General features: G+C 47.4%; 1 protein-coding gene across 4 annotated transcripts in view; it reads left to right on the forward strand.

Annotated features, from left to right (window-relative positions):
• Nucleotides 1–27,854, forward strand: part of ABCA2 (ATP binding cassette subfamily A member 2) — a 234,059-nt gene that overhangs the window by 163,027 nt on the left and 43,178 nt on the right. For all 4 annotated transcript variants that reach the window (XM_088665386.1, XM_088665387.1, XM_088665389.1 and 1 more), the window contains 7 exons: nucleotides 4,245–4,427; nucleotides 7,615–7,793; nucleotides 9,952–10,072; nucleotides 14,773–14,949; nucleotides 21,914–22,126; nucleotides 24,224–24,326; nucleotides 25,658–25,986. In XM_088665386.1, coding sequence (XP_088521512.1) covers nucleotides 4,245–4,427; nucleotides 7,615–7,793; nucleotides 9,952–10,072; nucleotides 14,773–14,949; nucleotides 21,914–22,126; nucleotides 24,224–24,326; nucleotides 25,658–25,986 — 1,305 coding nt within the window. The remainder of the gene's footprint in view (nucleotides 1–4,244; nucleotides 4,428–7,614; nucleotides 7,794–9,951; nucleotides 10,073–14,772; nucleotides 14,950–21,913; nucleotides 22,127–24,223; nucleotides 24,327–25,657; nucleotides 25,987–27,854) is intronic.

Here is a 27,854-nt window from a genome sequence, read left to right on the forward strand (position 1 = left end):
AGTAGTGTGGAAATTTTTGTTTGAACTTTAAGAGTTGTTGTTATTATACTAAGTTGCGTTTTTCTTTGAGAATTCTAGAGAATTTGTAACGATAATGAATGTAATGAGCCCAAATGTCTGATAATGGAATATGTGGTATGCGAAAACTAATAAAAAATTTTTTTTAAAAAAAGAATCTTATATAATAATAATAATTATTATTATTATATAATTATTATTAATTATTATTAATAATTATTAATTATTATTATTATTATTATTTATGATTTATACCCCGCCCATCGGGGCGGCTTCCCCCGGCCACTCTGGGCGGCTTCCAAAAAAACAGAAATTCTAGAAGGACCACAGGCAGGGAGACCCGAGTGGGTCCCTACAGACAATGTGAAGGGAATAAGGAATAAGTATAATTTGCCTTTGTGTTTTTGTGTGTTTTTCCTTTGTAGTGTTATTGGGAGGGAACAGTTATTATTGTTGTATTCTCTTTTTTTCCCTTTTTGCGCTTTGTACTTTGAAAAACTCTAATAAAAAAAATATTTATATATATATAAAAAAAGAAATTCTAAAATACAGAAATCCAATCTTAGAGTTGGAAGGGACCCCGAGGGTCATCTAGTCCAACCCGCTTGCCATTTAGGACTCTCGGCTCAAACAGATGGCCGTCCAGCGTCGGCTTAAAAACCTCCAGGGGAGGTGAATGCATGAAGCAGAAGATTTATCTCTCTCCCTCCAGAACATTGGGGTCAAGGCCTTTGAGAAGGTGCCCCATGATATTCTTGTAAAGAAGCTGGTAAAATGTGGGCTAGACAATGCTACCATTCAGTGGATTTGTAACTGGATTACTGACCGAACCCAAAGGGGGCTCATCAATGGCTCCTCCTCATCCTGGAGAGTAGTGACTAGTGGGAAGAGCCACAGGGTTCTGTCTTGGGCCCAGTCTTGTTCAACATCTTGATCAATGACTTGGATGATGGGCTTGAGGGCATCCTGAGCAAGTTTGCAGACGACACCAAATTGGGAGGGGTGGCTAACACCCCAGAGGACAGGATCACACTTCAGAATGACCTGAACAGATTAGACAACTGGGCCAAAGCAAACAAGATGAATTTGAACAAGGAGAAATGTAAGGGCAAAAAAAAAAAATGAAAGGCACAAATACAGGATGGGGGACACCTGGCTTGAGAGCAGTACATGTGAAAAGGATCCAGGAGTCTTGGTAGATCACAAACTTGACATGAGTCAACAGTGTGATGCAGCAGCTCAAAAAGCCAATGCAATTCTGGGCTGCATCAATAGGAGTATAGCATCTAGATCTAGGGAAGTAATAGGACCACTGGATTCTGCTCTGGTCAGACCTCACCTGGAGTACTGGGTCCAGTTCTGGGCACCACAGTTCAAGAAGGATACTGACCAGCTGGAAGGTGTCCAGAGGAGGGCAACCAAAATGGTCCAAGGCCTGGAAACGATGCCTTATGAGGAACGGCTTAGGGAGCTGGGTATGTTTAGCCTGGAGAAGAGAAGGTTAAGGGGTGATATGATAGCCATGTTCAAATATATGAAAGGAGGTCATATGGAGGAGGGAGAAAGGTTGTTTTCTGCTGCTCCAGAGAAGCGGACACGGAGCAATGGATTCAAACTTCAAGAAAGAAGATTCCACCTCAACATTAGGAAGAACTTCCTGACAGTAAGAGCTGTTCGGCAGTGGGATTGGCTGCCAAGGAGTGTGGTGGAGTCTCCTCCTTCTTTGGAGGTCTTCAAGCAGAGGCTTGACAGGCATATGTCAAGAATGCTTGGATGGTGTTTCCTGCTTGGCAGGGGGTTGGACTGGATGGCCCTTGTGGTCTCTTCCCACTCTATGACTCTATGATTCTCTATGAATCATAGAATCATAGAATCATAGAGTTGGAAGAGACCACAAGGGCCATCCAGTCCATCTATGATTCTATGATTCTATGATTCTATGATCTATGATTCTATGATTCCACCTAAACATCTATGATTCTATGATTCCACCTAAACATTAGGAAGAACTTCCTGACAGTCGGAGCTGTTCGGCAGTGGGATTTGCTGCCAAGGAGTGTGGTGGTGGAGTCTCCTTCTTTGGAGGTCTTTAAGCAGAGGCTTGACAGGCATATGTCAAGAATGCTTTGATGGTGTTTCCTGCTCGACAGGGGGTTGGACTGGATGGCCCTTGGGGTCTCTTCCAACTCTAGGATTCTATGATTCTAAGTAATGTGTCCTTTTGCGAGGGGGCTGTCGCCCTGTCCTTCGTGCCTCTGGGGCAGCCCCTTTACCTTTTTTTTTTCTTAATCATATTTTTTATTAAGGTTTTTCAGAATACAAAAAGAAAAGAGCAGAAAAGAAAAGAAAAAACACAACGATAATAACACTACAGAAAAAGAATAAAAACATAAAATCAAAACGCTTCCCTGTTTCTCATATTTTAAGACATACCCATAAAATAAGCCATCGCAGGATTTTTTAAGCGTTCAAGGAATATAAGCCATACCCCGAAAATAAGACATAGGAATAGGCGCAGCAGCAATGCCGGCCGCGGCAGGAGGAGGGAAAAAATAAGACATTTCTTGGAAATAAGCCATAGTGTGTTTTTTTGGAGGAAAAAATAAATATAAGACGTGTCTTATAATTTGAGAAAAACGGTTATTCCTTAGTCCCTTCACATTGTCTAGAGGGACCCCCTCGGGTTTCCCTCCCTGTGGTCCTTTAATAAATTTATAATTAGCAAATTCTATATCGTTTTCATCACCTTCTATATCTGATTTTTTTTAACCATCATCTCACATCTTATTAATTTCCACAGTTTATTTACAACTTAAATTTCTATTCTAATACAGTGGTAGCTCGGTTTATGAACACAATTGGTTCCGGACGTCTGTTCATAAACCGAAGCGAACTTTCCCATGGAAAGTAATGGAAAGTGGATTAATCCGTTCCAGGCGGGTTCGCGGAGTACTTAAACTGAAGCGTTCATAAACTGAAGCAGACTTTCCCATGGAAAGTAATGGAAAGTGGATTCATCCGTTCCAGACGGGTCCGCGGAGTACTTAAACCGAAGCGTTCATAAACTGAAGCGAACTTTCCCATTGAAAGTAATGGAAAGTGGATTAATCCGTTCCAGACGGTCCGCAGAGTAAGCGTTCATAAACTGAAGCAGACTTTCCCATTGAAAGTAATGGAAAGTGGATTAATCCGTTCCAGACGGTCCGCAGAGTAAGCGTTCATAAACTGAAGCAGACTTTCCCATTGAAAGTAATGGAAAGTGGATTAATCCGTTCCAGACGGGTCCGCGGAGTACTTAAACCGAAGCGTTCATAAACTGAAGCAGACTTTCCCATTGAAAGTAATGGAAAGTGGATTCATCCGTTCCACACGGGTCCGCGGAGTACTTAAACCGAAGCGTTCATAAACTGAAGCGAACTTTCCCATTGAAAGTAATGGAAAGTGGATTCATCCGTTCCAGGCGGGTCCGCGGAGTACTTAAACCGAAGCGTTCATAAACTGAAGCGAACTTTCCCATTGAAAGTAATGGAAAGTGAATTAATCCGTTCCAGACGGACCGCGGAGTACTTAAACCGAAGCGTTCATAAACTGAAGCAGACTTTCCCATTGAAAGCAATGGGAAGTGGATTAATCTGTTCCAGATGGGTCCGCGGAGTATTTAAACCGAAGCGTTCATAAACTGAAGCAGACTTTCCCATTGAAAGTAATGGAAAGTGGATTAATATAATAAATAATAATAATAATAATAATAATAATAATAAAAATTTATTTATACCCCGCCCTCCCCAGTCAAAAACCGGGCTCAGGGCGGCTGACACCAACAGAACCACAATAAAACATAAAAACAATTAATTAAAATACAGATTAAAATACAATATTAAAATTTAAAGTGCATCCGTTCCAGACGGGTCCGCGGAGTACTTAAACCGAAGCGTTCATAAACTGAAGCAGACTTTCCCATTGAAAGCAATGGGAAGTGGATTAATCCGTTCCAGACGGTCCGCGGCGTTCGTAAACCGAAAATTCGTAAACCGAGGTGTTCGCAAACCGAGGTTCCACTGTATGTTACTTTAGCATGTTTTTTTTAAGATATAATTTAAAATCTTTCCATTCTTCTTCCATCGCTTCTCCTCCCCGGTCATCTCAGCCAGTTCCATAAACTCCATCATCTTCACCTGCCGATCGCCGATCGTTGCCTTGACCTAACCCTGACCCTTTCCCCGCAGGAAGGACTATCCTCCTCTCCACGCACCACATGGATGAGGCCGACCTCTTGGGCGACCGCATCGCCATCATCTCCAATGGGAGGCTGAAGTGCTGCGGGTCCCCCCTCTTTCTGAAGAGCACCTACGGGGACGGCTACAAGCTTACCGTCGTCAAGAAGCAGTCGGACACCCGAGCCAATGCCGGTCAGTGGCTCCAGCCGCTCTCTCCGAAGCCCTTGCTGCAGCAAGCAGGATGAGGCTCTCCTGGCAGGAGCAGACGACTGCTCTCTGTTTAAAGAGCCATTTGACTCTGGCCACCCTTGTTTGTTGGTGCTCAGTTTCTAATATTATTATATTAGATGATTAATATTATTAATATTATATTAGATTATTAATGTTATATTATTATTAATATTATATTAGATTAATATTATTAATATTATATTAGATTATTAATATTATATTAGATTTTTAATATTATTAATATTATATCAGATTATTAATATTATATTAGATTATTGATATTAGATTTTAATATTATTAATATTATATTAGATTATTCATATTATATTAGATTATTGATATCAGATTATTAATATTATTAATGTTATATTAGATTATTAATATTATATTAGATTATTAATATTATTAATATTAAATCAGATTATTAATATTATATTAGATTATTAATATTATTAATATTAAATCAGATTATTAATATTATATTAGATTATTAATATTATATTAGATTATTATTATTAATATTATATTAGATTATTATTATATTAGATTATTAATATTATTAATGTTATATTAGATTATTAATATTATATTAGATTATTGATATTATATTAGATTATTGATATTAGATTATTAATATTATTAATGTTATATTAGATTATTAATATTATATTAGATTATTAATATTATATTAGATTATTAATATTATTAATATTATATCAGATTATTAATATTATATTAGATTATTAATATTATTAATATTATATCAGATTATTAATATTATATTAGATTATTGATATTATATCAGATTATTAATATTATTAATATTAAATCAGATTATTAATATTATATTAGATTATTGATATTATATTAGATTATTAATATTATTAATATTATATTAGATTATTAATATTATATTAGATTATTAATATTATATCAGATTATTAATATTATTATATTATATTCTAATATTATTATACATGAAGGTTCCATATAGTGGCTTGCATTAGTGGTTGTTGATAGGCCTCATATTCCTGTTCCATATCTTCGTCTAGTTTCCACTTAAAGCCACCGCAGACTAGAATCCTAGAGTTGGAAGAGACCCCAAGGGCCATCCAGTCCAACCCCCTGCCCAGCAGGAAACACCATCCAAGCATTCTTGACATATGCCTGTCAAGCCTCTGCTTAAAGACCTCCAAAGAAGGAGACTCCACCACACTCCTTGGCAGCAAATTCCACTGCCGAACAGCTCTGACTGTCAGGAAGTTCTTCCTAATGTTTAGGTGGTTATACTATTAGAATCATAGAATCATAGAACTGTGTCCAGTTCTGGGCACCACAGTTCAAGAAGGATCCTGACAAGCTGGAACGTGTCCAGAAGAGGGCAACCAAAATGGTCAAAGGCCTGGAAATGATGCCTTATGAGGAACGGCTTAGGGAGCTGGGTATGTTTAGCCTGGAGAAGAGAAGGTTAAGGGGTGATATGATAGCCATGTTCAAATACATGAAAGGATGTCATATGGAGGAGGGAGAAAGGTTGTTTTCTGCTGCTCCAGAGAAGCGGACACGGAGCAATGGATTCAAACTTCAAGAAAGAAGATTCCACCTCAACATTAGGAAGAACTTCCTGACAGTCAGAGCTGTTCGGCAGTGGCATTTGCTACCAAGGAGTGTGGTGGAGTCTCCTTCTTTGGAGGTCTTTAAGCAGAGGCTTGACAGGCATATGTCCAGAATGCTTGGATGGTGTTTCCTGCTTGGCAGGGGGTTGGACTGGATGGCCCTCGGGGTCTCTTCCAACTCTAGGATTCTATGATTAGGAAGAACTTCCTGACAGTCAGAGCTGTTCGGCAGTGGAATTTGCTACCAAGGAGTGTGGTGGAGTCTCCTTCTTTGGAGGTCTTGAAGCAGAGGCTTGACAGCCATATGTCAAGAATGCTTGGATGGTGTTTCCTGCTCGGCAGGGGGTTGGACTGGATGGCCCTCGGGGTCTCTTCCAACTCTAGGATTCTATGATTCCACGATTCATGTCAAAAGAAAGTACCTATTCACGCGGCACATCGTTATAAACTGCGGAACTCCCTCCCGCAGGGGACAGCAATGGCCACCGACTTGGATGGCCTTAAAAAGAGGATTGGACGAATTCTTGGAGGAGGAGAGCAAGGCTATGAATGTCTACTAGCCGCAATGGCTCTGCTCTGCTTCCATGGTCCGAGGCAATAAATGCTTCTGAATCCCCGTTTCTGGAAACCCCAAGCGGGGAGGGAGAGGGCTCTTGGGCTCATGTTTTGCTGGCGGGGTGGCGCTGTGGGTTAAACCACTGAGCCTAGGGCTTGTTGATCAGAAGGTCGGCGGTTCGAATCCCGGCGACGGGGTGAGCTCCCGTCGCTCGGTCCCGGCTCCTGCCAACCTAGCAGTTCGAAAGCACGTCAAAATGCAAGTAGATAAATAGGGGAAGGTCAACGGCGTTTCCATGCGCTGCTCTGGTTCGCCAGAAGCGGCTTTGTCATGCCGGCCACATGACCTGGAAGCTGTACGCCGGCTCCCTCGGCCAATAAGGCGAGATGAGCGCCACAACCCCAGAGTCGGTCACGACTGGACCTAATGGTCAGGGGTCCCTTGACCTTGACCTTTCCCATTGAAGAATCGGCTTGACCACCATGAAAACAGGATGCTGGACCCGATGTGCCGCTGGCCAGATCCGCAAGGCTATTCTTAGGTCTTTATGTGCTTACTAGTGTAATTCAGCCCGTTCAATAACGGGCGCCAGGACATCCCGGGGTTCGGAGAAGCGCTGCGTCCAGCTGTCCTTGCTGGACGCACACACATGCGCGCTCCCCGCCAACGCTCAGTCCAGCCAGGAGCGGCGGTTGGCAGCCGCAGGGAAACGGTAGGTGGGGGGGGGAGAGCGTGTGCATGTGTGCGTCCAGTTTCTGCTGCCCAATCCCTGTGTCCCTGGTGTACATGCGCAGTAACCCAGGGACACACGGGACAACTGGACGCAGAGACACTTGGACTTTATTATATAGGATGATATGCATATGTGTATTTTTGTCAATGTTCCTGGTCGTAAACTAATATAAGGTGGCAGCAAATGAATAATTCGTCTTTTTTTTCTTCTCCTTCTTCCCCGCCCCACCTCCTCTTTGTTTAGACCCTTTGTTTAGCTCTCCCGGCCGGCCTCCCGCCAGCCCTTGCTCCGAAGCGCGAGTCACGCGGTTCATCAAGAAGTATGTCGCATCCTGCCTGCTCATCTCCAACACCAACACAGAGCTCTCCTACATTCTCCCCAGCGAAGCGGTCAAGAAGGGCTGCTTCGAAAGGCTCTTCCAGGTACCGGGCGGTTGGTGAATGAACAAAAGGGGGGGTGGACACTGGACGGGACTGGTTGGTTGGCATCCCTCTATCTCACGAGACAATCTAAAAATGAAAGGCACAAATACAGGATGGGGGACACCTGGCTTGAGAGCAGTACATGTGAAAAGGATCCAGGAGTCTTGGTAGACCACAAACTTGACATGAGTCAGCAGTGTGATGCAGCAGCTCAAAAAGCCAATGCAATTCTGGGCTGCATCAAGAGGAGTATAGCATCTAGATCAAGGGAAGTAATAGTACCACTGTATTCTGCTCTGGTCAGACCTCACCTGGAGTACTGTGTCCAGTTCTGGGCACCACAGTTCAAGAAGGATCCTGACCAGCTGGAACGTGTCCAGAAGAGGGCAACTAAAATGGTCAAAGGCCTGGAAACGATGCCTTATGAGGAACGGCTTAGGGAGCTGGGTATGTTTAGCCTGGAGAAGAGAAGGTTAAGAGGGGTGATATGATAGCCATGTTCAAATATATGAAAGGAGGTCATATGGAGGAGGGAGAAAGATTGTTTTCTGCTGCTCCAGAGAAGCGGACACGGAGCAATGGATTCAAACGTCAAGAAAGAAGATTCCACCTCAACATTAAGAAGAACTTCCTGACAGTCAGAGCTGTTCGGCAGTGGGATTTGCTGCCAAGGAGTGCGGTGGAGTCTCCTTCCTTGGAGGTCTTGAAGCAGAGGCTTGACAGGCAGATGTCAAGAATGCTTTGATGGTGTTTCCTGCTTGGCAGGGGGTTGGACTGGATGGCCCTTGTGGTCCCTTCCAACTCTAGGATTCTATGATTAGGAAGAACTTCCTGACAGTAAGAGCTGTTCGGCAATGGGATTTGCTGCCAAGGAGTGTGGTGGAGTCTCCTTCCTTGGAGGTCTTGAAGCAGAGGCTTGACAGGCATATGTCAAGAATGCTTTGGTGGTGTTTCCTGCTTGGCAGGGGGTTGGACTGGATGGCCCTCGTGGTCCCTTCCAACTCTAGGATTCTATGATTAGGAAGAACTTCCTGACAGTAAGAGCTGTTCGGCAGTGGGATTTGCTGCCAAGGAGTGTGGTGGAGTCTCCTTCCTTGGAGGTCTTGAAGCAGAGGCTTGACAGGCATCTGTCAAGAATGCTTTGATGGTGTTTCCTGCTTGGCAGGGGGTTGGACTGGATGGCCCTTGGGGTCCCTTCCAACTCTAGGATTCTATGAGGCTTTGACATGGAAACCTTGCGCCTGGCTGGTGCGCTCAAAAGAAGGGTGCTCCTTGGCTGATCCCGAATGTTTTGACTGTTAGCCGTGCGCGACGTCTAGTGCCGTGTTTCCCAACCAGTGTGCCTCCAGATGTTTTGGGACTACGACACCCATCACCCCTAGCTAGCAAGACCAGCGGTCAGGAATGAGGGGAGTCGTAGTCCCAAAACATCTGGAGGCTCCCAACCAGTGTGCCTCCAGATGTTTTGGGACTACGACTCCCATCACCCCTAGCTAGCAAGACCAGCGGTCAGGAATGATGGGAGTCGTAGTCCCCCAAAACATCTGGAGGCACACTGGTTGAGAAACACTGCTTTAGCGCAGTGTTTCCCAACCAGTGTGCCTCCAGATGTTTTGGGACTACGACTCCCATCACCCCTAGCTAGCAAGAGCAGCGGTCAGGAATGATGGGAGTCGTAGTCCCAAAACATCTGGAGGCACACTGGTTGAGTGTTTCCCAACCAGTGTGCCTCCAGATGTTTTGGGACTACGACTCCCATCACCCCTAGCTAGCAAGACCAGCGGTCAGGAATGATGGGAGTCGTAGTCCCCCAAAACATCTGGAGGCACACTGGTTGAGAAACACTGCTTTAGCGCAGTGTTTCCCAACCAGTGTGCCTCCAGATGTTTTGGGACTACGACTCCCATCACCCCTAGCTAGCAAGACCAGCGGTCAGGAATGATGGGAGTTGTAATTTCCCAACCAGTGTGCCTCCAGATGTTTTGGGACTACGACTCCCATCACCCCTAGCTAGCAAGACCAGCGGTCAGGAATGATGGGAGTCGTAGTCCCAAAATAATCTGGAGGCACACTGGTTGGGAAACACTGGTCTAGGGGAGGTTAGAGGGACACACCTGTATTGACTCCGCTCTGGTTCGCTCCCGTTCCGTTTCTTTAGCACCTGGAGCACAGTTTGGATGACCTGGACCTGACCAGTTTTGGGCTGATGGACACCACCCTGGAAGAGGTTTTCCTCAAGGTCTCCGAGGAAGACCAGTCTCTGGAGAACAGCGACGTCGGTAAGAATAATCAGAATTCGAGCGTTGGAATGGACCCTGGGGGTCGTCTGGTCCGACCCCCTGCAATGCAAAATCTCAACTAATGCCTCCCAACCTCGGTTTAAAAAATCTCCAAGGAAGGAGAGGGCACAACCTCCCGAGGGCGAAGGTTCCAGTGTGAGAAAAATTAATCTTATTTTTTTAATCTGCCTTTCTGTCCGCGTTCCAAGATATAATAATATAATGATAATTTATGATTTATACCCCGCCCGTCTGGCCGGGTTCCCCCAGCCACTCCAACAAAACACTAAAATACAGAAATCCACCAAACATTAAAAGCTTCCCTTGAGATGCCTTCTAAAGGTCTGGTCATTGTCGTTCTCTTTGACCTCTGGTGGGAGGGAGTTCCACAGGGCGGGCGCCACTACCGAGAAGGCCCTCCGCCTGGTTCCCTGTAACTTGGCTTCTCGTAGCGAAGGAACCGCCAGGAGGCCCTCGGCGCTGGACCTCAGTGTCCGGGCAGAACGGTGGGGGTGGAGACGCTCCTTCAGTACTTCCTGACAGTCAGAGCTGTTCGGCAGTGGGATTTGCTGCCAAGGAGTGTGGTGGAGTCTCCTTCTTGGGAGGTCTTTAACGATGGGGGTGGAGACGCTCCTTCAGGTATACCGGACTGAGGCCATTTAGGGCTTTCAAGGTCGGCACCAACACTTTGAATTGGGCTCGGAAACGTACTGGGAGCCAATGGAGATCTTTCAAGACCGGTGTTATGTGGTCCCGGCGGCCGCTCCCAGTCACCAGTCTAGCGGCCGCATTCTGGATTAGTTGTAGTTTCCGGGTCACCTTCAAAGGTAGCCCCACGTAGAGCGCATTGCAGTAGTCCAAGCGGGAGATAACTAGAGCATGCACCACTCTGGCGAGACAGTCCGCGGGCAGGTGGGGTCTCATCCTGCGTACCAGACGGAGCTGCCCTGGACACAGAATGGACCTGCGCCTCCATGGACAGCTGTGAGTCCAAAATGACTCCCAGGCTGCGCACCTGGTCCTTCAGGGGCACAGTTACCCCATTCAGGACCAGGGAGTCCTCCACACCCGCCCGCCTCCTGTCCCCCACAAACAGTACCTCTGTCTTGTCAGGATTCAACCTCAATCTGCTAGCCGCCATCCATCCTCCAACCGCCTCCAGGCACTCACACAGGACCTTCACCGCCTTCACCGCTTCTGATTTAAAAGAGAGGTAGAGCTGGGTACCGTCCGCATAACCGCCCGTAACCCGAAAAGTTCGCAACCCGAGAACGCCATCTAGCGCATGCGCAAAGCGCTATTTTCGCGCGTGCGAAAGTACTTCCGGGCGGGGCGAAAGTACTTCCGGGTTTGCGCAGTTCGTAACCCGAGTTGTTCGCAACCCGGGGTGTTCGCAACCCGAGGTGCGGCTGTAATCCATCGGAACAAATGTTGTCTCTTAAGCTCCGAGTAAATACCGTGTTTCTCCTAAAATAAGACACGTCTTATATTTTTCTCTCTCTCAAAAAACCCCACGGTGGCTTATTTTCGGGGGGTGTCTTTTTTTTTTTTAATTACCTGTAAGTTGCTGCTGCTGCTGAAGCGCCGACAAAGCGCCCAGCATCGTCGCGCAGAGTGAAGCCCCGAGCCGCAGCAGCAGGAGAGGGATTCAAAGTGCTACAGAGCACTGCTGGGTCCCGCTGGCTCGGGGTGCTCCGCATGGCGCTGCTGGGTGCTTTGTCGGCCCGCAGCACACACCGCTTAGAATCCCCCCTCCTCCTCCTGCGGCTCGGGGTGCTCCGCATGGCGCTGCTGGGTGCTTTGTCGGCCCGCAGCACACACCGCTTAGAATCCCCCCTCCTCCTCCTGCGGCTCGGGGCGCTCCGCATGGCGCTGCTGGGTGCTTTGTCGGCCCGCAGCACACACCGCTTAGAATCCCCCCTCCTCCTCCTGCGGCTCGGGGCGCTCCGCATGGCGCTGCTGGGTGCTTTGTCGGCCCGCAGCACACACCGCTTAGAATCCCCCCTCCTCCTCCTGCGGCTCGGGGCGCTCCGCATGGCGCTGCTGGGTGCTTTGTCGGCCCGCAGCACACACCGCTTAGAATCCCCCCTCCTCCTCCTGCGGCTCGGGGTGCTCCGCATGGCGCTGCTGGGTGCTTTGTCGGCCCGCAGCACACACCGCTTAGAATCCCCCCCTCCTCCTCCTGCGGCTCGGGGCGCTCCGCATGGCGCTGCTAGGCGCTTTGTCGGCGCTTCAGCGGGGCCCGCAGCACGCACCGCATGGAGCCCCGAGCCAGCTCCACTGCAAGAGCACGATGTGGGAGGGGAGCCTCAGTTGCTGCCGAGCTCCGTCCTGGGCTGGCCAAGTGACCCGGAAGGTGCCGGGATGTTGGCAGCCCCGCAGACGCAGCACAAGCCCCCGGACCGCGTGCGTCTGGCTGTCAGGGAGCTTCCCACCGAGGAAGCCTTCGCGCCCCAATTCCGGGACCATCTCTCGCTGCTTCTCCCCACACTGCGCCACACTCACACACACACACACGCGCCACGCGCCGCGCGCGCTTTTCTCCTTCCATCTCCGCGGCCAATGGCGAGAGGCTGGCAAAATGTGAATGAGGAAAGAAGAGCGCGGTTCAAAGGCTCTGCCGGCGCCCGGGAGGGAGCGACGGAGAGCGCGAAATGGAGATCGGGCACGGGGCTCGCCAAGGAACCCAGGCGGGGGAGCTGCGCCCGCACGGAGCAAAGTCCAGCGAGGGAGCGCCGCCGGCCCCAGAGCAGCGCGGCGTTGCTGGGTCCCGCTGGCGGGGCTGCAGCAGTTCCGGGCCCCAACCCGACAGGCCTCTTCCTCTTCCTTTTTTTTTTTTCTTTTCAGTTTTAAAAAACAAGTTTATTGATCGATTTAAAACTTTACATAAAACAAAAACACGTAAGGTAACGGTACAACTCAAATACTTCGAATCTTACACGTCATAACCGTTTCCTATATCTCTGTATATAAAAAACCCCTTCCCCCCCTCCCCCCCTCCCTGCTCCCACCCCTCTCCACCCTTTCTTTCCTACCCTTTTCCTTGACGTCTTCTCTCCCTCCCCCCTGTGACCCTTGATCCTTTATTCTTATTGTACATTATATATATATATAAACTCTAGGTCCTGGAGAAAGAATTCAAAAAAAAAAGTCATTAACATTAAAAAATATTGAAAAAGAAGACAAGAACAAAGGGTTGGTGTGTATTTCTTTCCTTTTCCTTTCGTATTCACCTTCCTGCCAATCTCTGATGTATTCATTAAACTCATGCGAACGTACTACACCTAGTACATTTCTCTATTATACACATCTAATACGTCCATTTTTCTTCATGCATCAAAACCTTATGTATACATTTACTTTTTTCCTTCCCCCCTTCTTTTTTTTCCCCCAATCAATTATTACCAAATCCAGTGCACCTTTAGTATATTTTTGAATATATAATTTATGTTGTTGTTGTTTAGTCGTTTAGTCGTGTCCGACTCTTCGTGACCCCATGGACCAGAGCACGCCAGGCACTCCTGTCTTGCACTGCCTCCCGCAGTTTGGTCAAACTCATGTTTGTAGCTTCGAGAACACTGTCCAACCATCTTGTCCTCTGTCGTCCCCTTCTCCTTGTGCCCTCAATCTTTCCCAACATCAGGGTCTTTTCCAGGGAGTCCCCTTCTCCTTGTGCCCTCCATCTTTCCCAACATCAGGGTCTTTTCCAGGGAGTCCCCTTCTCCTTGCGCCCTCCATCTTTCCCAACATCAGGGTCTTTTCCAGGGAGTCCCCTTCTCCTTGCGCCCTCCATCTTTCCCAACATCAGGGTCTTTTCCAGGGAGTCCCCTTCTCCTTGCGCCCTCCATCTTTCCCAACATCAGGGTCTTTTCCAGGGAGTCCCCTTCTCCTTGCGCCCTCCATCTTTCCCAACATCAGGGTCTTTTCCAGGGAGTCCCCTTCTCCTTGTGCCCTCCATCTTTCCCAACATCAGGGTCTTTTCCAGGGAGTCCCCTTCTCCTAGTGCCCTCCATCTTTCCCAACATCAGGGTCTTTTCCGAGGATTCTTCTCTTCTCATGAGGTGGCCAAAGTATCGGAGCCTCAGCTTCAGGATCTGTACCTTCCAGGGAGCACTCAGGGCTGATTTCCTTAAGAATGGATAGGTCTGATCTTCTTGCAGTCCATGGGACTCTCAAGAGTCTCCTCCAGCACCATAATTCAAAAGCATCAATTCTTCGGCGATCAGCCTTCTTTATGGTCCAGCTCTCACTTCCATACATCACTACTGGGAATTTATATTTTGACCAATTTTCCGAGAAATTTTTTTTGTGATTTGCCCTTCAGGTTATTAGTTAACAGGGCCATTTCTGCCAATTCCTGTAGTTTATTTTGCCATTCTATCAAAGTAGGGGCTTCAGCCTCCTTCCATTTTTTCGCAATTAACAGCCTTGCAGCAGCAGTAGCATATAGAAAAACTCTTAGACCTAGAAGGGCATGACACCCGATTCGGGTGGCATGCCTACTTGAATTACGAGAAACTTAAGGCCCACACAGCATGCTGCTGGATGGTTTGGCGGGGCTGCAGCAGTTCCGGGCCCCAACCCGACAGGCCTCTTCCTCTTCCTTGGCGCCCTCCGGAACTGCACTACGGCTTATTTTCGGGGGGTGTCTTATTTTAGGAGAAACACGGTAACCTTCCCGCTTTCTCCATCCCTTGCAGATGTGAAAGAGTCGGCCAAAGACACCTTCCCGCTGCCCGACTCCCAACTGGACCCCGAGGCTGAGGCTAGCGGGGAATTCCTCCTAGGGGCAGACACGCCCGAGAAGCCGGAAGCAGACCGGAAGTCCCTGCAGTCGTCGTCGTCGTCCTCAGCCGGCTCTGTGAGAGGCGATGAAGGTGGGGCTTATTCGGAGTTCTATTTTTATATATATATTATTATTTATTAGTTTCACAACTGTACACAATAACACATCACATAAAAGGGAAGAAAAAGCTGCGCCACACAGAAAAGGGAAATAAACCACAGGTATCCATTTGCAGCTTGCATTCCTCGAATAAAACGATCATTTCATACCGATTGTCAACCTGGATTGATGTCTCAAATTGCCACATTTTTCTTCCTGGTCTATGTTTCCCTCTTCACCTCATCTTCCCCAATTCCCCCCCTAACCCCTAACCCCCATTATATGTTTGACCAGATACCCTTTTCCATTTTATTCTTAACTATACGCTTACGTCCTGGTTACATTTTGTAATGGCCATCTACCAGTTTTCCCTTTTTCTTCTTCTTCTTTTTTTCATTTTGTTTTCTCCTTGGTCATAGAATCATAGAATCATAGAATCATAGAGTTGGAAGAGACCCCAAGGGCCATCCAGTCCAACCCCCTGCCAAGCAGGAAACACCATCAAAGCATTCCTGACAGATGGCTGTCAAGCCTCTGCTTAAAGACCTCCAAAGAAGGAGACTCCACCACACTCCTTGGCAGCAAATCCCACTGCCGAACAGCTCTTACTGTCAGGAAGTTCTTCCTAATCATAGAATCCTAGAGTTGGAAGAGACCCCAAGGGCCATCCAGTCCAACCCCCTGCCAAGCAGGAAACACCATCAAAGCATTCCTGACAGATGGCTGTCGAGCCTCTGCTTAAAGACCTCCAAAGAAGGAGACTCCACCACACTCCTTGGCAGCAAATCCCACTGCCGAACAGCTCTGACTGTCAGGAAGTTCTTCCTAATGTTTAGGTGGTTATACTATTAGAATAATAGAATCCTAGAGTTGGAAGAGACCACAAGGGCCATCCAGTCCAACCCCCTGCCAAGCAGGAAACACCATCAAAGCATTCCTGACGGATGGCTGTCAAGCCTCTGCTTAAAGACCTCCAAAGAAGGAGACTCCACCACACTCCTTGGCAGCAAATTCCACTGCCGAACAGCTCTCACTGTCAGGAAGTTCTTCCTAATGTTTAGGTGGAATCTTCTTTCTTGTAGCTTGAATCCATTGCTCCGTGTCCGCTTCTCTGGAGCAGCAGAAAACAACCTTTCTCCCTCCTCCATATGACATCCTTTTATATGGTTATCATATCACCCCTTAACCTTCTCTTCTCCAGGCTAAACATACCCAGCTCCCTAAGCCGTTCCTCATAAGGCATCGTTTCCAGGCCTTTGACCATTTTGGTTGCCCTCCTCTGGACACGTTCCAGCTGGTCAGTATCCTTCTTGAACTGTGGTGCCCAGAACTGGACACAGTACTCCAGGTGAGGTCTGACCAGAGCAGAATACAGTGGTCCTATTACTTCCCTTGATCTAGATGCTATACTCCTCTTGATGCAGCCCAGAATTGCATTGGCTTTTTGAGCTGCTGCATCACACTGCTGACCCATGTCTTTCTTTACTTAAATCTACAATAATCCATGTCTTTCTTTACTTAAATCTTACAATAATCTTTCCTATAAGTTATGAACTTTTCCCATTCTTTTTGAAACTTTTGTTCTTTTTGATCTCTGATTCTCCCCGTTAACCTCGCTAGCTCCGAATATTCTATCAACTTCTCTCTCCAGTCTTCTATCGTTGGCACTTCCGTTGTTCTCCACTTTTTTCGCTAAAATAACCCTTGCGGCCGTGGTGGCGTACATGAAAAGTTTGTGGTCTCCTTTCTTTATACTTCTGCTTAAAATTCCTAGTAACATTTCTTCAGGTCTTTTGGGGAACGTGTATGGTAACAGTCTTTTTAGTTCATTATATATTTGTTCCCAATAGGTTTTTACCTTTTCACAAAGCCACCACGGAGTTCTATGGAGATTACTCTCCTAACCCTAACCCTAACCCTAACCCTAACCCTAACCCTAACCCGCAAGACACTGATAACGTCAGTCTGCAAGGTTTGTAACACGCGAGAGAATCCTAGAGTTGGAAGAGACCCCAAGGGCCATCCAGTCCAGCCCCCTGCCAAGCAGGAAACACCATCAAAGCATTCTTGGCATATGCCTGTCAAGCCTCCAAAGAAGGAGACTCCACCACACTCCTTGGTAGCAAATCCCACTGCCGAACAGCTCTTACTGTCAGGAAGTTCTTCCTAATGTTGAGGTGGAATCTTCTTTCTTGAAGTTTGAATCCATTGCTCCGTGTCCGCTTCTCTGGAGCAGCAGAAAACAATCTTTCTCCCTCCTCTATAGGTCTTACTGTCAGGAAACAATGCCTTATGAGGAACGGCTTAGGGAGCTGGTATGTTTAGCCTGGAGAAGAGAAGGTGAAGGGGTGATATGATAGCCATGTTCAAATATATGAAAGGATGTCATGTGGAGGAGGGAGAAAGGTTGTTTTCTGCTGCTCCAGAGAAGCGGACACGGAGCAATGGATTCAAACTTCAAGAAAGAAGATTCCACCTCAACATCTTCCTGACAGTAAGAGCTGTTCGGAAGTGGAATTTGCTGCCAAGGAGTGTGGTAGATTCTCCTTCTTTGGAGGTCTTTAAGCAGAGGCTTGACAGCCATATGTCAATAATGCTTTGATGGTGTTTCCTGCTTGGCAGGGGTTTGGACTGGATGGCCCTTGTGGTCTCTTCCAACTCTAGGATTCTATGATTCTATGAACTTCCTGACAGTAAGAGCTGTTCAACAGTGGAATTTGCTGCCAAGGAGTGTGGTGGAGTCTCCTTCTTTGGAGGTCTTTAAGCAGAGGCTTGACAGCCATATGTCAAGAATGCTTTGATGGTGTTTCCTGCTTGGCAGGGGGTTGGACTGGATGGCCCTTGTGGTCTCTTCCAACTCTATGATTCTATGCTAGCCCCACATCCTGTTAGCGTCAAAGCACTTGTAGCTGAGTCCCATCGTGTTAAGTATAATGGTTTTATGGTTTTATGGAAAATGCCTGTTATGTATATTGCTGAAGGTTTAACAGGAAAATTCCATTGCTTTAGCTGACAGTAAGAGCTGTTCGACAGTGGGATTTGCTGTAATAGAATTTTCCTGTTAAACCTTCAGCAATATACATAACAGGCATTTTCCATAAAACCATAAAACCATTATACTTAACACGATGGGACTCAGCTACAAGTGCTTTGACGCTAACAGGATGTGGGGCTAGCATAGAATCATAGAATCGTAGAGTTGGAAGAGACCCCAAGGGCCATCCAGTCCAACCCCCTGCCAAGCAGGAAACACCATCAAAGCATTCTGGACATATGCCTGTCAAGCCTCTGCTTAAAGACCTCCAAAGGAGGAGACTCCACCACACTCCTTGGCAGCAAATCCCACTGCCGAACAGCTCTGACTGTCAGGAAGTTCTTCCTAAGGTTGAGGTGGAATCTTCAAAGCAACAGGAGTCCTGTTGCTTAAACCAAGGTATATGAGAGCTGCCTGCAGGTATTCATAAGAGGGACAGTGGCACTTTGCGTGTGCTCAGAGGCTACTCCCCTTGCTCAGTGAAACACAATAGGATCCAGCCCCAGGGGATCCACATTCAGTCCTGCTTCCTTTCTGTGTGTGCATTTGGCAAGCCTTTAACTATGGCCTCCCTAAATTAAATTCATAGAATCATAGAATCCTAGAGTTGGAAGAGACCCCAAGGGCCATCCAGTCCAACCCCCTGCCAAGCAGGAAACACCATCAAAGCATTCTTGACATATGCCTGTCAAGCCTCTGCTTAAAGACCTCCAAAGGAGGAGACTCCACCACACTCCTTGGCAGCAAATTCCACTGTCGAACAGCTCTTACTGTCAGCTAAAGCAATGGAATTTTCCTGTTAAACCTTCAGCAATATACATAACAGGCATTTTCCATTTCAGTGTCCATTAAACCATTATACTTAACATGGTGGGACTGGAAAAACTTTCTGCCAGTAAGAGCTGTTTGACAGTGGAACGGTCTCCCTCGGGAGGTTGTGGGCTCTCCTTCCTTGGAGGTTTCTAAGCAGAGGTTGGGTGGCCGCCTGTCAGGGATGCTTTAGCTGAGATTCCTGCATTGCAGGGGGTTGGACTGGATGACCCTGGGGGTTCCCTTCCAACTCTGATTCTGCAGTGTGATGCAGCAGCTCAAAAAGCCAATGCAATTCTGGGCTGCATCAATAGGAGTATAGCATCTAGATCTAGGGAAGTAATAGGACCACTGTATTCTGCTCTGGTCAGGCCTCACCTGGAGTACTGTGTCCAGTTCTGGGCACCACAGTTCAAGAAGGATACTGACAAGCTGGAACGTGTCCAGAGGAGGGCAACCAAAATGGTCAAAGGCCTGGAAACGATGCCTTATGAGGAACGGCTTAGGGAGCTGGGTATGTTTAGCCTGGAGAAGAGAAGGTTAAGGGGTGATATGATAGCCATGTTCAAATATATGAAAGGATGTCATATGGAGGAGGGAGAAAGGTTGTTTTGTGCTGCTCCAGAGAAGCGGACACGGAGCAATGGATTCAAACTTCAAGAAAGAAGATTCCACCTCAACATCAGGAAGAACTTCCTGACAGTAAGAGCTGTTCGGCAGTGGGATTTGCTGCCAAGGAGTGTGGTGGAGTCTCCTCCTTTGGAGGTCTTTAAGCAGAGGCTTGACAGGCATATGTCAAGAATGCTTTGATGGTGTTTCCTGCTCGGCAGGGGGTTGGACTGGATGGCCCTTGGGGTCTCTTCCAACTCTAGGATTCTATGATTCTCGCAGAAACTCTGGTGGACCCATGAGATCTGATAAGAGCCCACCATAGTCCGGTAAGCGAGGAGGAGATCTGAAAAGCTCTTTCTGCGCTGGGAAAAACCCTGCGCAAAAAGAGCTTTTAAAGCCCTCTGCCTTCTGTGCGTTTAACATTGGTGATTTCGACCGGCCAGCCATCAACTGCGTAAAGTTGACATTGGACGAATTAAATGCATGTTAAGTTGTATTAAGTAAAGCGTTTTGACATTGGGGAAAGACTGCAGGATAGGGTGGGTCATAAAAAACTTTTTGGGGGAAAATGTTTCCTCCCTCGATCTTATATCAGGCGTACGGTATAAACATAGTCAAATTTCAAATTGGGGACAAATCGGTTCATATTTAGACCCTGCTCCTACAGATTGAAATTTTTGCCTCACTACGAGCGATGAAAACATAGGAATTTGACTCATTTATTCTCATTATGTTCAATTGTGAACTAATCGACATAAATTTTAGGTTTTATGGAGAGCAATCAGAGTTGCCTACTCTTATTTTCTGCAATATTTATTTATTTAAGATCAAACATGTTGATAATTGACATGAAAAACCAATGGTTTTGAACAAATTATATGGCAATGGATTCAAACTTCAAGAAAGAAGATTCCACCTCAACATGAGGAAGAACTTCCTGACAGTAAGAGCTGATCAGCAGTGGAATTTGCTGCCAAGGAGTGTGGTGGAGTCTCCTTCTTTGGAGGTCTACTAAACAAGTAAGCATAAACATTAAACAATAAAACACCACTCATATTTTGTGTTGCATCCAAACATCACATTATACTTAATTACTTAGGTATAAATTGTACTAAATGCTTACATTTTGTGTAATTAATAAAATTATGCCTTATGCAATATTATACATTGTACTTGTACGCCATATATGCTAAAAATACGCTTTTATGCCTTACACTAAATCTCTATTTTGGCAATTAGTAATTAAGTAATTAAGTATAATGTGATGTTTGGACGCAACACATAATATGAGGGGTGTTTTATTGTTTAACGTTTATGTTGAACATCCTGAGAATAAACGAGTCAGATTCCTACGTTTTCATCACTCGCCGCGAGGCCAAATTTCCATCTGTAGGAGCAGGGTCTCAATATGAACCGATTGGTCCCAAATTTGAAATTTGACTATGTTTATAGAATCATAGAATCATAGAATCATAGAGTTGGAAGAGACCCCGAGGGCCATCCAGTCCAACCCCCTGCCAAGCAGGAAACACCATCCAAGCATTCTTGACATATGCCTGTCAAGTCTCTGCTTCAAGACCTCCAAAGAAGGAAACTCCACCACACTCCTTGGCAGCAAATTCCACTGCCGAACAGCTCTGACTGTCAGGAAGTTCTTCCTAATCATAGAATCCTAGAGTTGGAAGAGACCCCGAGGGCCATCCAGTCCAACCCCCTGCCAAGCAGGAAACACCATCCAAGCATTCTTGACATATGCCTGTCAAGCCTCTGCTTCAAGACCTCCAAAGGAGGAGACTCCACCACACTCCTTGGCAGCAAATCCCACTGCCGAACAGCTCTTACTGTCAGGAAGTTCTTCGTAATCATAGAATCCTAGAGTTGGAAGAGACCCCGAGGGCCATCCAGTCCAACCCCCTGCCAAGCAGGAAACACCATCCAAGCATTCTTGACATATGCCTGTCAAGCCTCTGCTTCAAGACCTCCAAAGGAGGAGACTCCGCCGCACTCCTTGGCAGCAAATCCCACTGCCGAACAGCTCTTACTGTCAGGAAGTTCTTCCTCATGTTGAGGTGGAATCTTCCTTCTTGAAGTTTTAATCCATTATACCATTTAATACCATTATACCATTTATACCATACGCCTGATATAAGATCGAGGGAGGAAGCATTTTCCAAAAAAAAGTTTTTTTATGACCCACCCTACTGCAGGAGGTGAGGGGTGGAGGGGGCAGGAGAAGGAACAGGACTCCAAGCGCCCCATGAATGCCACTCTGCGGGGTACCGCTCCTATAGGCTCTGTGTCTCTGGCACCTCCTCTTCTGCCTGTTTTCGGTAGGTGGGGGGGTCATACATCTGCCTGCGTCCTGTTTTTTTTTTAACCCCACCCTACGAGAGAGAGAGAGAGAGAGAGAGAGAGAGAGAGAGAGAGAGAGAGAGAGAGAGAGAGAGAGAAGCCTCCGTCCGTCCGTCCCCATCTTTCCCTCTGCTCTTTCCCGCTGCAGACCCAGAGGTGGACCTGGATGAGCATGCGCTGGTGGGGCAGGGCAGCGTCAAGCTGGAAGGCTCTTGGCTCAAGTTGCGCCAGTTCCACGGGCTCATCGTCAAGCGGTTCCACTGCGCCAAGCGGAACACCAAGGCTCTCTTCTCCCAGATCCTGCTGCCCGCCTTCTTTGTCTGCGTAGCCATGACGGTGGCGCTTTCCGTGCCGGAGATAGGTAGGTGCGCTTTATTCCGAAGCAGGCTCTGCCCCCCAGCCGTCTCCCCAAATACAGGAGGCCAGATTAATGCAATTCTGGGCCGCATCAAGAGGAGTATAACATCTAGATCAGGCATTCCCAAACTTCGGCCCTCCAGATGTTTTGGCCTACAACTCCCATGATCCCTAGCTAACAGGACCAGTGGTCGGGGAAGATGGGAATTGTAGTCCAAAACATCTGGAGGGCCGAAGTTTGGGGATGCCTGATCTAGATCTAGGGAAGTGATAGGACCACTGTATTCTGCTCTGGTCAGACCTCACCTGGAGTACTGTGTCCAGTTCTGGGCACCACAGTTCAAGAAGGATACTGACCAGCTGGAACGTGTCCAGAAGAGGGCAACCAAAATGGTCAAAGGCCTGGAAACGATGCCTTATGAGGAACGGCTTAGGGAGCTAGGTATGTTTAGCCTGGAGAAGAGAAGGTGAAGGGGTGATATGATAGCCATGTTCAAATATATAAAAGGATGTCATATAGAGGAGGGAGAAAGGTTGTTTTCTGCTGCTCCAGAGAAGCGGACACGGAGCAATGGATTCAAACTTCAAGAAAGAAGATTCCACCTCAACATTAGGAAGAACTTCCTGACAGTAAGAGCTGTTCGGCAGTGGAATTTGCTGCCAAGGAGTGTGGTGGTGGAGTCTCCTTCTTTGGAGGTCTTTAAGCAGAGGCTTGACAGGCATATGTCAGGAATGCTTTGATGGTGTTTCCTGCTTGGCAGGGGGGTTGGACTGGATGGCCCTTGTGGTCTCTTCCAACTCTACGATTCTATGATTCTAATAGTATAACCACCTAAACATTAGGAAGAACTTCCTGACAGTCAGAGCTGTTCGGCAGTAGGATTTGCTACCAAGGAGTGTGGTGGAGTCTCCCTCTTTGGAGGTCTTTAAGCCCAGGCTCGACAGCCATATGTCCAGAATGCTTTGATGGTGTTTCCTGCTCGGCAGGGGGTTGGACTGGATGGCCCTCGTGGTCTCTTCCAACTCTATGATTCTATGATTATTAATTGATTGATTATTTCATTGAGTTCCATTTCGTAATATTTTATAGACCACTTGATTGTAGAAGACCTTAAAGTAGTTCACACACACACACAAAAAGAATAGAACACAGTAAGTTTCTTTAGTAAAAACAATTACAACATTTTTTTAAATAAGCACGCCAGCATTCTAAATCTCAGCATTCTAAATCTCGCATTCTAAATCTCGCCTAAATCTAAATTCTAAATCTAAATCTAAATTCTAAATCTCAGCATTCTAAATCTCAGCATTCTAAATCTCGCCTAAACAAAAATATTTTTAAGCAGGTACCAGAAAGGATAAGGGACCCAGGTGGCGCTGTGGTTAAACCACTGAGCCTAGGGCTTGCTGATCAGAAGGTCGGCGGTTCGAATCCCTGCGACGGGGTGAGCTCCCGTCGCTCGGTCCCAGCTCCTGCCAACCTAGCAGTTCGAAAGCACGTCAAAAATGCAAGTAGATTAATAGGAACCGCTCCGGCAGGAATCATAGAATCATAGAGTTGGAAGAGACCCCAAGGGTCATCCAGTCCAACCCCCTGCCAAGCAGGAAACACCATCAAAGCATTCTTGACATATGCCTGTCAAGCCTCTGCGTAAAGACCTCCAAAAAAAGGAGACTCCACCACACTCCTTGGTAGCAAATTCCACTGCCGAACAGCTCTTACTGTCAGGAAGTTCTTCCTAATGTTGAGGTGGAATCTTCTTTCTTGTAGTTTGAATCCATTGCTCCGTAGATAAATAGGAACCGCTACAGCAGGAAGGTAAACGGCGTTTCCATGCGCTGCTCTGGTTTGCCAGAAGCGGCTTTGTCATGCTGGCCACATGACCCGGAAGCTGTACGCCGGCTCCCTCGGCCAATAATGCGAGATGAGCGCGCAACCCCAGAGTCGGTCACGACTGGACCTAATGGTCAGGGGTCCCTTGACCTTTACCAGAAAGGATAGAGTGGCAGGGAGTTCGAAAGTGGAGGTGCTGCCACGCTTAAATTGGGGGCATCTCTTCGAGCTTCAAAGCAGCTGTAACCAATGTTTTTTGTTGCACAGGAGACCTGCCTCCTCTCGTCCTCTCGCCGTCCCAGTACCACAACTACACGCAGCCCAAAGGCAACTTCATCCCGTACGCCAACGAGGAACGGCGCGGATACCGGTGAGAGCTCCGCCGTGCCACCTTTTCCAGATCGGGACCCAGAACCCGCAGGGACTCTGGTGACTTTTTTTATTTTTCTGAAAGGTTGCATGCAGGGAAAGAAGAATTTTTTTTCCCAGCTTCGGCTTTGTTTGTGATGGGGAAAGAAGCCCGAGTCAGATTTCCCAGGGGAGTTCGCCAAGGCCGTAAATGTGCAGCCACTTCCTCGGTCCGTATCCTGCTTTCACCCAACGGTGGGCTGCCTATCTATCCCTTTGGACCTTCGCTTTTCCATTCCTCTTTGTTCCTTCTCCCACCTCTTGCACATAGCTGCCACGTTATCCCTTTTTTCCAGGGATTTTCCCTTATGCTGAATAGGCTTCCTCGTGAGAAAAGGGAAAACTTGGCAGCTATGCTCTTGCAGGGGCTCAATTGGTACCAGCGCCTTCGGTCAAGGGTTTGGGCGTAACCTTCGACGCCTCCCTTTCCACGGAGGCGCAGGTTGCACCCACAGCCAAGGTGGCGTTTTCCCCGTCTCCGCCGCGTCAAGCAGTTGGTCCCTTACCTCTCTCGCCCCGATCCGGCCACAGCCATCCATGCGACGGTCACCTCCGGGCTTGACTATTGTAACTCGCTCTACGCGGGGCTGCCCTTAAAGCTGACCCAGAAACTCCAGCGGGCGCAGGATGCTCCTGACGGGGTCCCGGCCGCGGGATCACATTCATCCAGTGCTTTACCAGCCGCACTGGCTCCCGGTGGAGTGCAGGATCAGGTTTAAGGTGCTGGTTTTGACCTTTAAAGCCCTACGCGGCTTGGGACCCTCGTACCTACGGGGCCGCCGCTCCTGGTATGCCCCGCGGAGGACCTTAAGGTCCACAAACAACAAGTAAGAGCTGACAGTAAGAGCTGTTCGGCAGTGGAATTTGCTACCAAGGGGGTTAGCAAAAGAAGGTTAAGGGGGGATATGATAGCCATGTTCAAATATATGAAAGGATGTCATATGGAGGAGGGAGAAAGGTTGTTTTCTGCTGCTCCAGAGAAACGGACACGGAGCAATGGATTCAAACTTCAAGAAAGAAGATTCCACCTCAACATTAGGAAGAACTTCCTGACAGTAAGAGCTGTTTGGCAGTGGAACTTGCTGCCAAGGAGTGTGGTGGAGTCTCCTTCTTTGGAGGTCTTTAAGCGGAGGCTTGACAGGCATATGTCAGGAATGCTTTGATGGTGTTTCCTGCTTGGCAGGGGGTTGGACTGGATGGCCCTTGTGGTCTCTTCCAACTCTATGATTCTATAATAATAATAATAATAATAATAATAATAATAATAATAATAATACTCCTCTCCTCTGGCAGGTTCAAGCAGTCGGCGGATGCGAAGCCCCAGCAGCTGGTCGAGACCTTCTACCGTCCCTCGGGGGTGGGGGCCACCTGTGTGCTCAAGACGGCCTTCAACAGCACATTGGACCAGCTGGTGCAGTCCCTGAACCTCAACAGCAACGAGTCCAAGATGCTGGCGGCCCAGTACTTTGACGCTATGTGCGTGGATTCCTTCACCCAGGGCCTGCCCCTCTCCAATTTTGTGCCGCCCCCTCCCTCGCCTGCCCCTTCCGACTACCCCTTCTCCCTGGACGAGGACTTGCTGAGGGCCTGGAACTCTACCCCGTACCCCTCTGCTGTCAGAGGTAAGAGTTTGGGAATCTGCGACGTTGGGTTGAAGCCACGGGTTGAAAATTCAAATTGAGGGGTAGCACTATTGTTGTTGTTTAGTCGTTTAGTCGTGTCCGACTCTTCGTGACCCCATGGACCAGAGCACGCCAGGCACTCCTGTCTTGCACTGCCTCCCGCAGTTTGGTCAAACTCATGTTCGTAGCTTCGAGAACACTGTCCAACCATCTTGTCCTCTGACGTCCCCTTCTCCTAGTGCCCTCCATCTTTCCCAACATCAGGGTCTTTTCCAAGGATTCTTCTCTTCTCATGAGGTGGCCAAAGTATTGGAGCCTCAGCTTCACGATCTGTCCTTCCAGTGAGCACCCAGGGTTGATTTCCTTCAGAATGGATAGGTTTGATCTTCTCGCAGTCCATGGGACTCTCAAGAGTCTCCTCCAGCACCATAATTCAAAAGCATCAATTCTTCGGCGATCAGCCTTCTTGATGGTCCAGCTCTCACTTCCATACATCACTACTGGGAAAACCAGAGCTTTAACTATACAGACCTTTGTCGGCCAGGTGATGTCTCTGCTTTTGAAGATGCTGTCTAGGTTTGTCATTGCTTTTCTCCCAAGAAGCAGGCGTCTTTTAATTTCGGGACTGCTGTCACCATCTGCAGTGATCGAGGAGCCCAAGAAAGTAAAATCTCTCACTGCCTCCATTTCTTCCCCTTCTATTTGCCAGGAGGTGATGGGACCAGTGGCCATGATCTTGGTTTTTTTGATGTTGAGCTTCAGACCATATTTTGCGCTCTCCTCTTTCACCCTCATTCAAAGGTTCTTTAATTCCTCCTCGCTTTCTGCCATCAAGGTTGTGTCATCTGCATATCTGAGGTTGTTGATCTTTCTTCCGGCAATCTTAATTCCGGCTTGGGATTCATCTAGTCCAGCCTTTCGCACGATGAATTCTGCATAGAAGTTAAATAAGCAGGGAGACAATATACAACCTTGTCGTGCTCCTTTCCCAATTTTGAACCAATCCGTTGTTCCATATCCAGTTCTAACTGTAGCTTCTTGTCCCACATAGAGATTTCTCAGGAGACAGATGAGGTGATCAGGCACTCCCATTTCTTGAAGAACTTGCCATAGTTTGCCTTTTCTCTCTCTGCTTTGCTTTCTGGCAAGGTCAGCTGTGGCAGATCTTGTGGGGCCGTGCTAGAGCCAAAATGCCACAAAGGCTGAGCTCTTCAAAGCTCTTTTTGTGCCAGGAAGATCTTCCACGGATTTACTTTGCACGGTTTCGGCAGCCTTCACTGCACAAGGTTGAAATGACACAAGTTAAATGCTCATAGGTGTCGTCGTACTATATAGATACAGATATAGCTATTTTTTAAAAGAATGCATGGCTTAGGGAGCTGGGTATGTTTAGCCTGGAGAAGAGAAGGTGAAGGGGTGATATGATAGCCATGTTCAAATATAGGAAAGGATGTCATATGGAGGAGGGAGAAAGGTCGTTTTCTGCTGCTCCAGAGAAGCGGACACGGAGCAATGGATCCAAACTTCAAGAAAGAAGATTCCACCTCAACATTAGGAAGAACTTCCTGACAGTAAGAGCTGTTCGGCAGTGGGATTTGCTGCCAAGGAGTGTGGTGGAGTCTCCTCCTTTGGAGGTCTTTAAGCAGAGGCTTGACAGGCATATGTCAAGAATGCTTGGATGGTGTTTCCTGCTTGGCAGGGGGTTGGACCATAGCTGCCAAGTTATCCCTTTTTTTAAGGGAAATTCCCTTATGCTGAATAGGCTTCCTCGTGAGAAAAGGGAAAACTTGGCAGCTATGCGGTTGGACTGGATGACCCTTGTGGTCTCTTCCGACTCTAGGATTCAATGATTCTATGATTAGGAAGAA

The sequence above is a fragment of the Zootoca vivipara genome, chromosome Z2, assembly GCF_965207765.1.
Source record: "Zootoca vivipara chromosome Z2, rZooViv2.hap1.1, whole genome shotgun sequence".
Taxonomy (NCBI): Eukaryota; Metazoa; Chordata; class Lepidosauria; order Squamata; family Lacertidae; genus Zootoca; species Zootoca vivipara.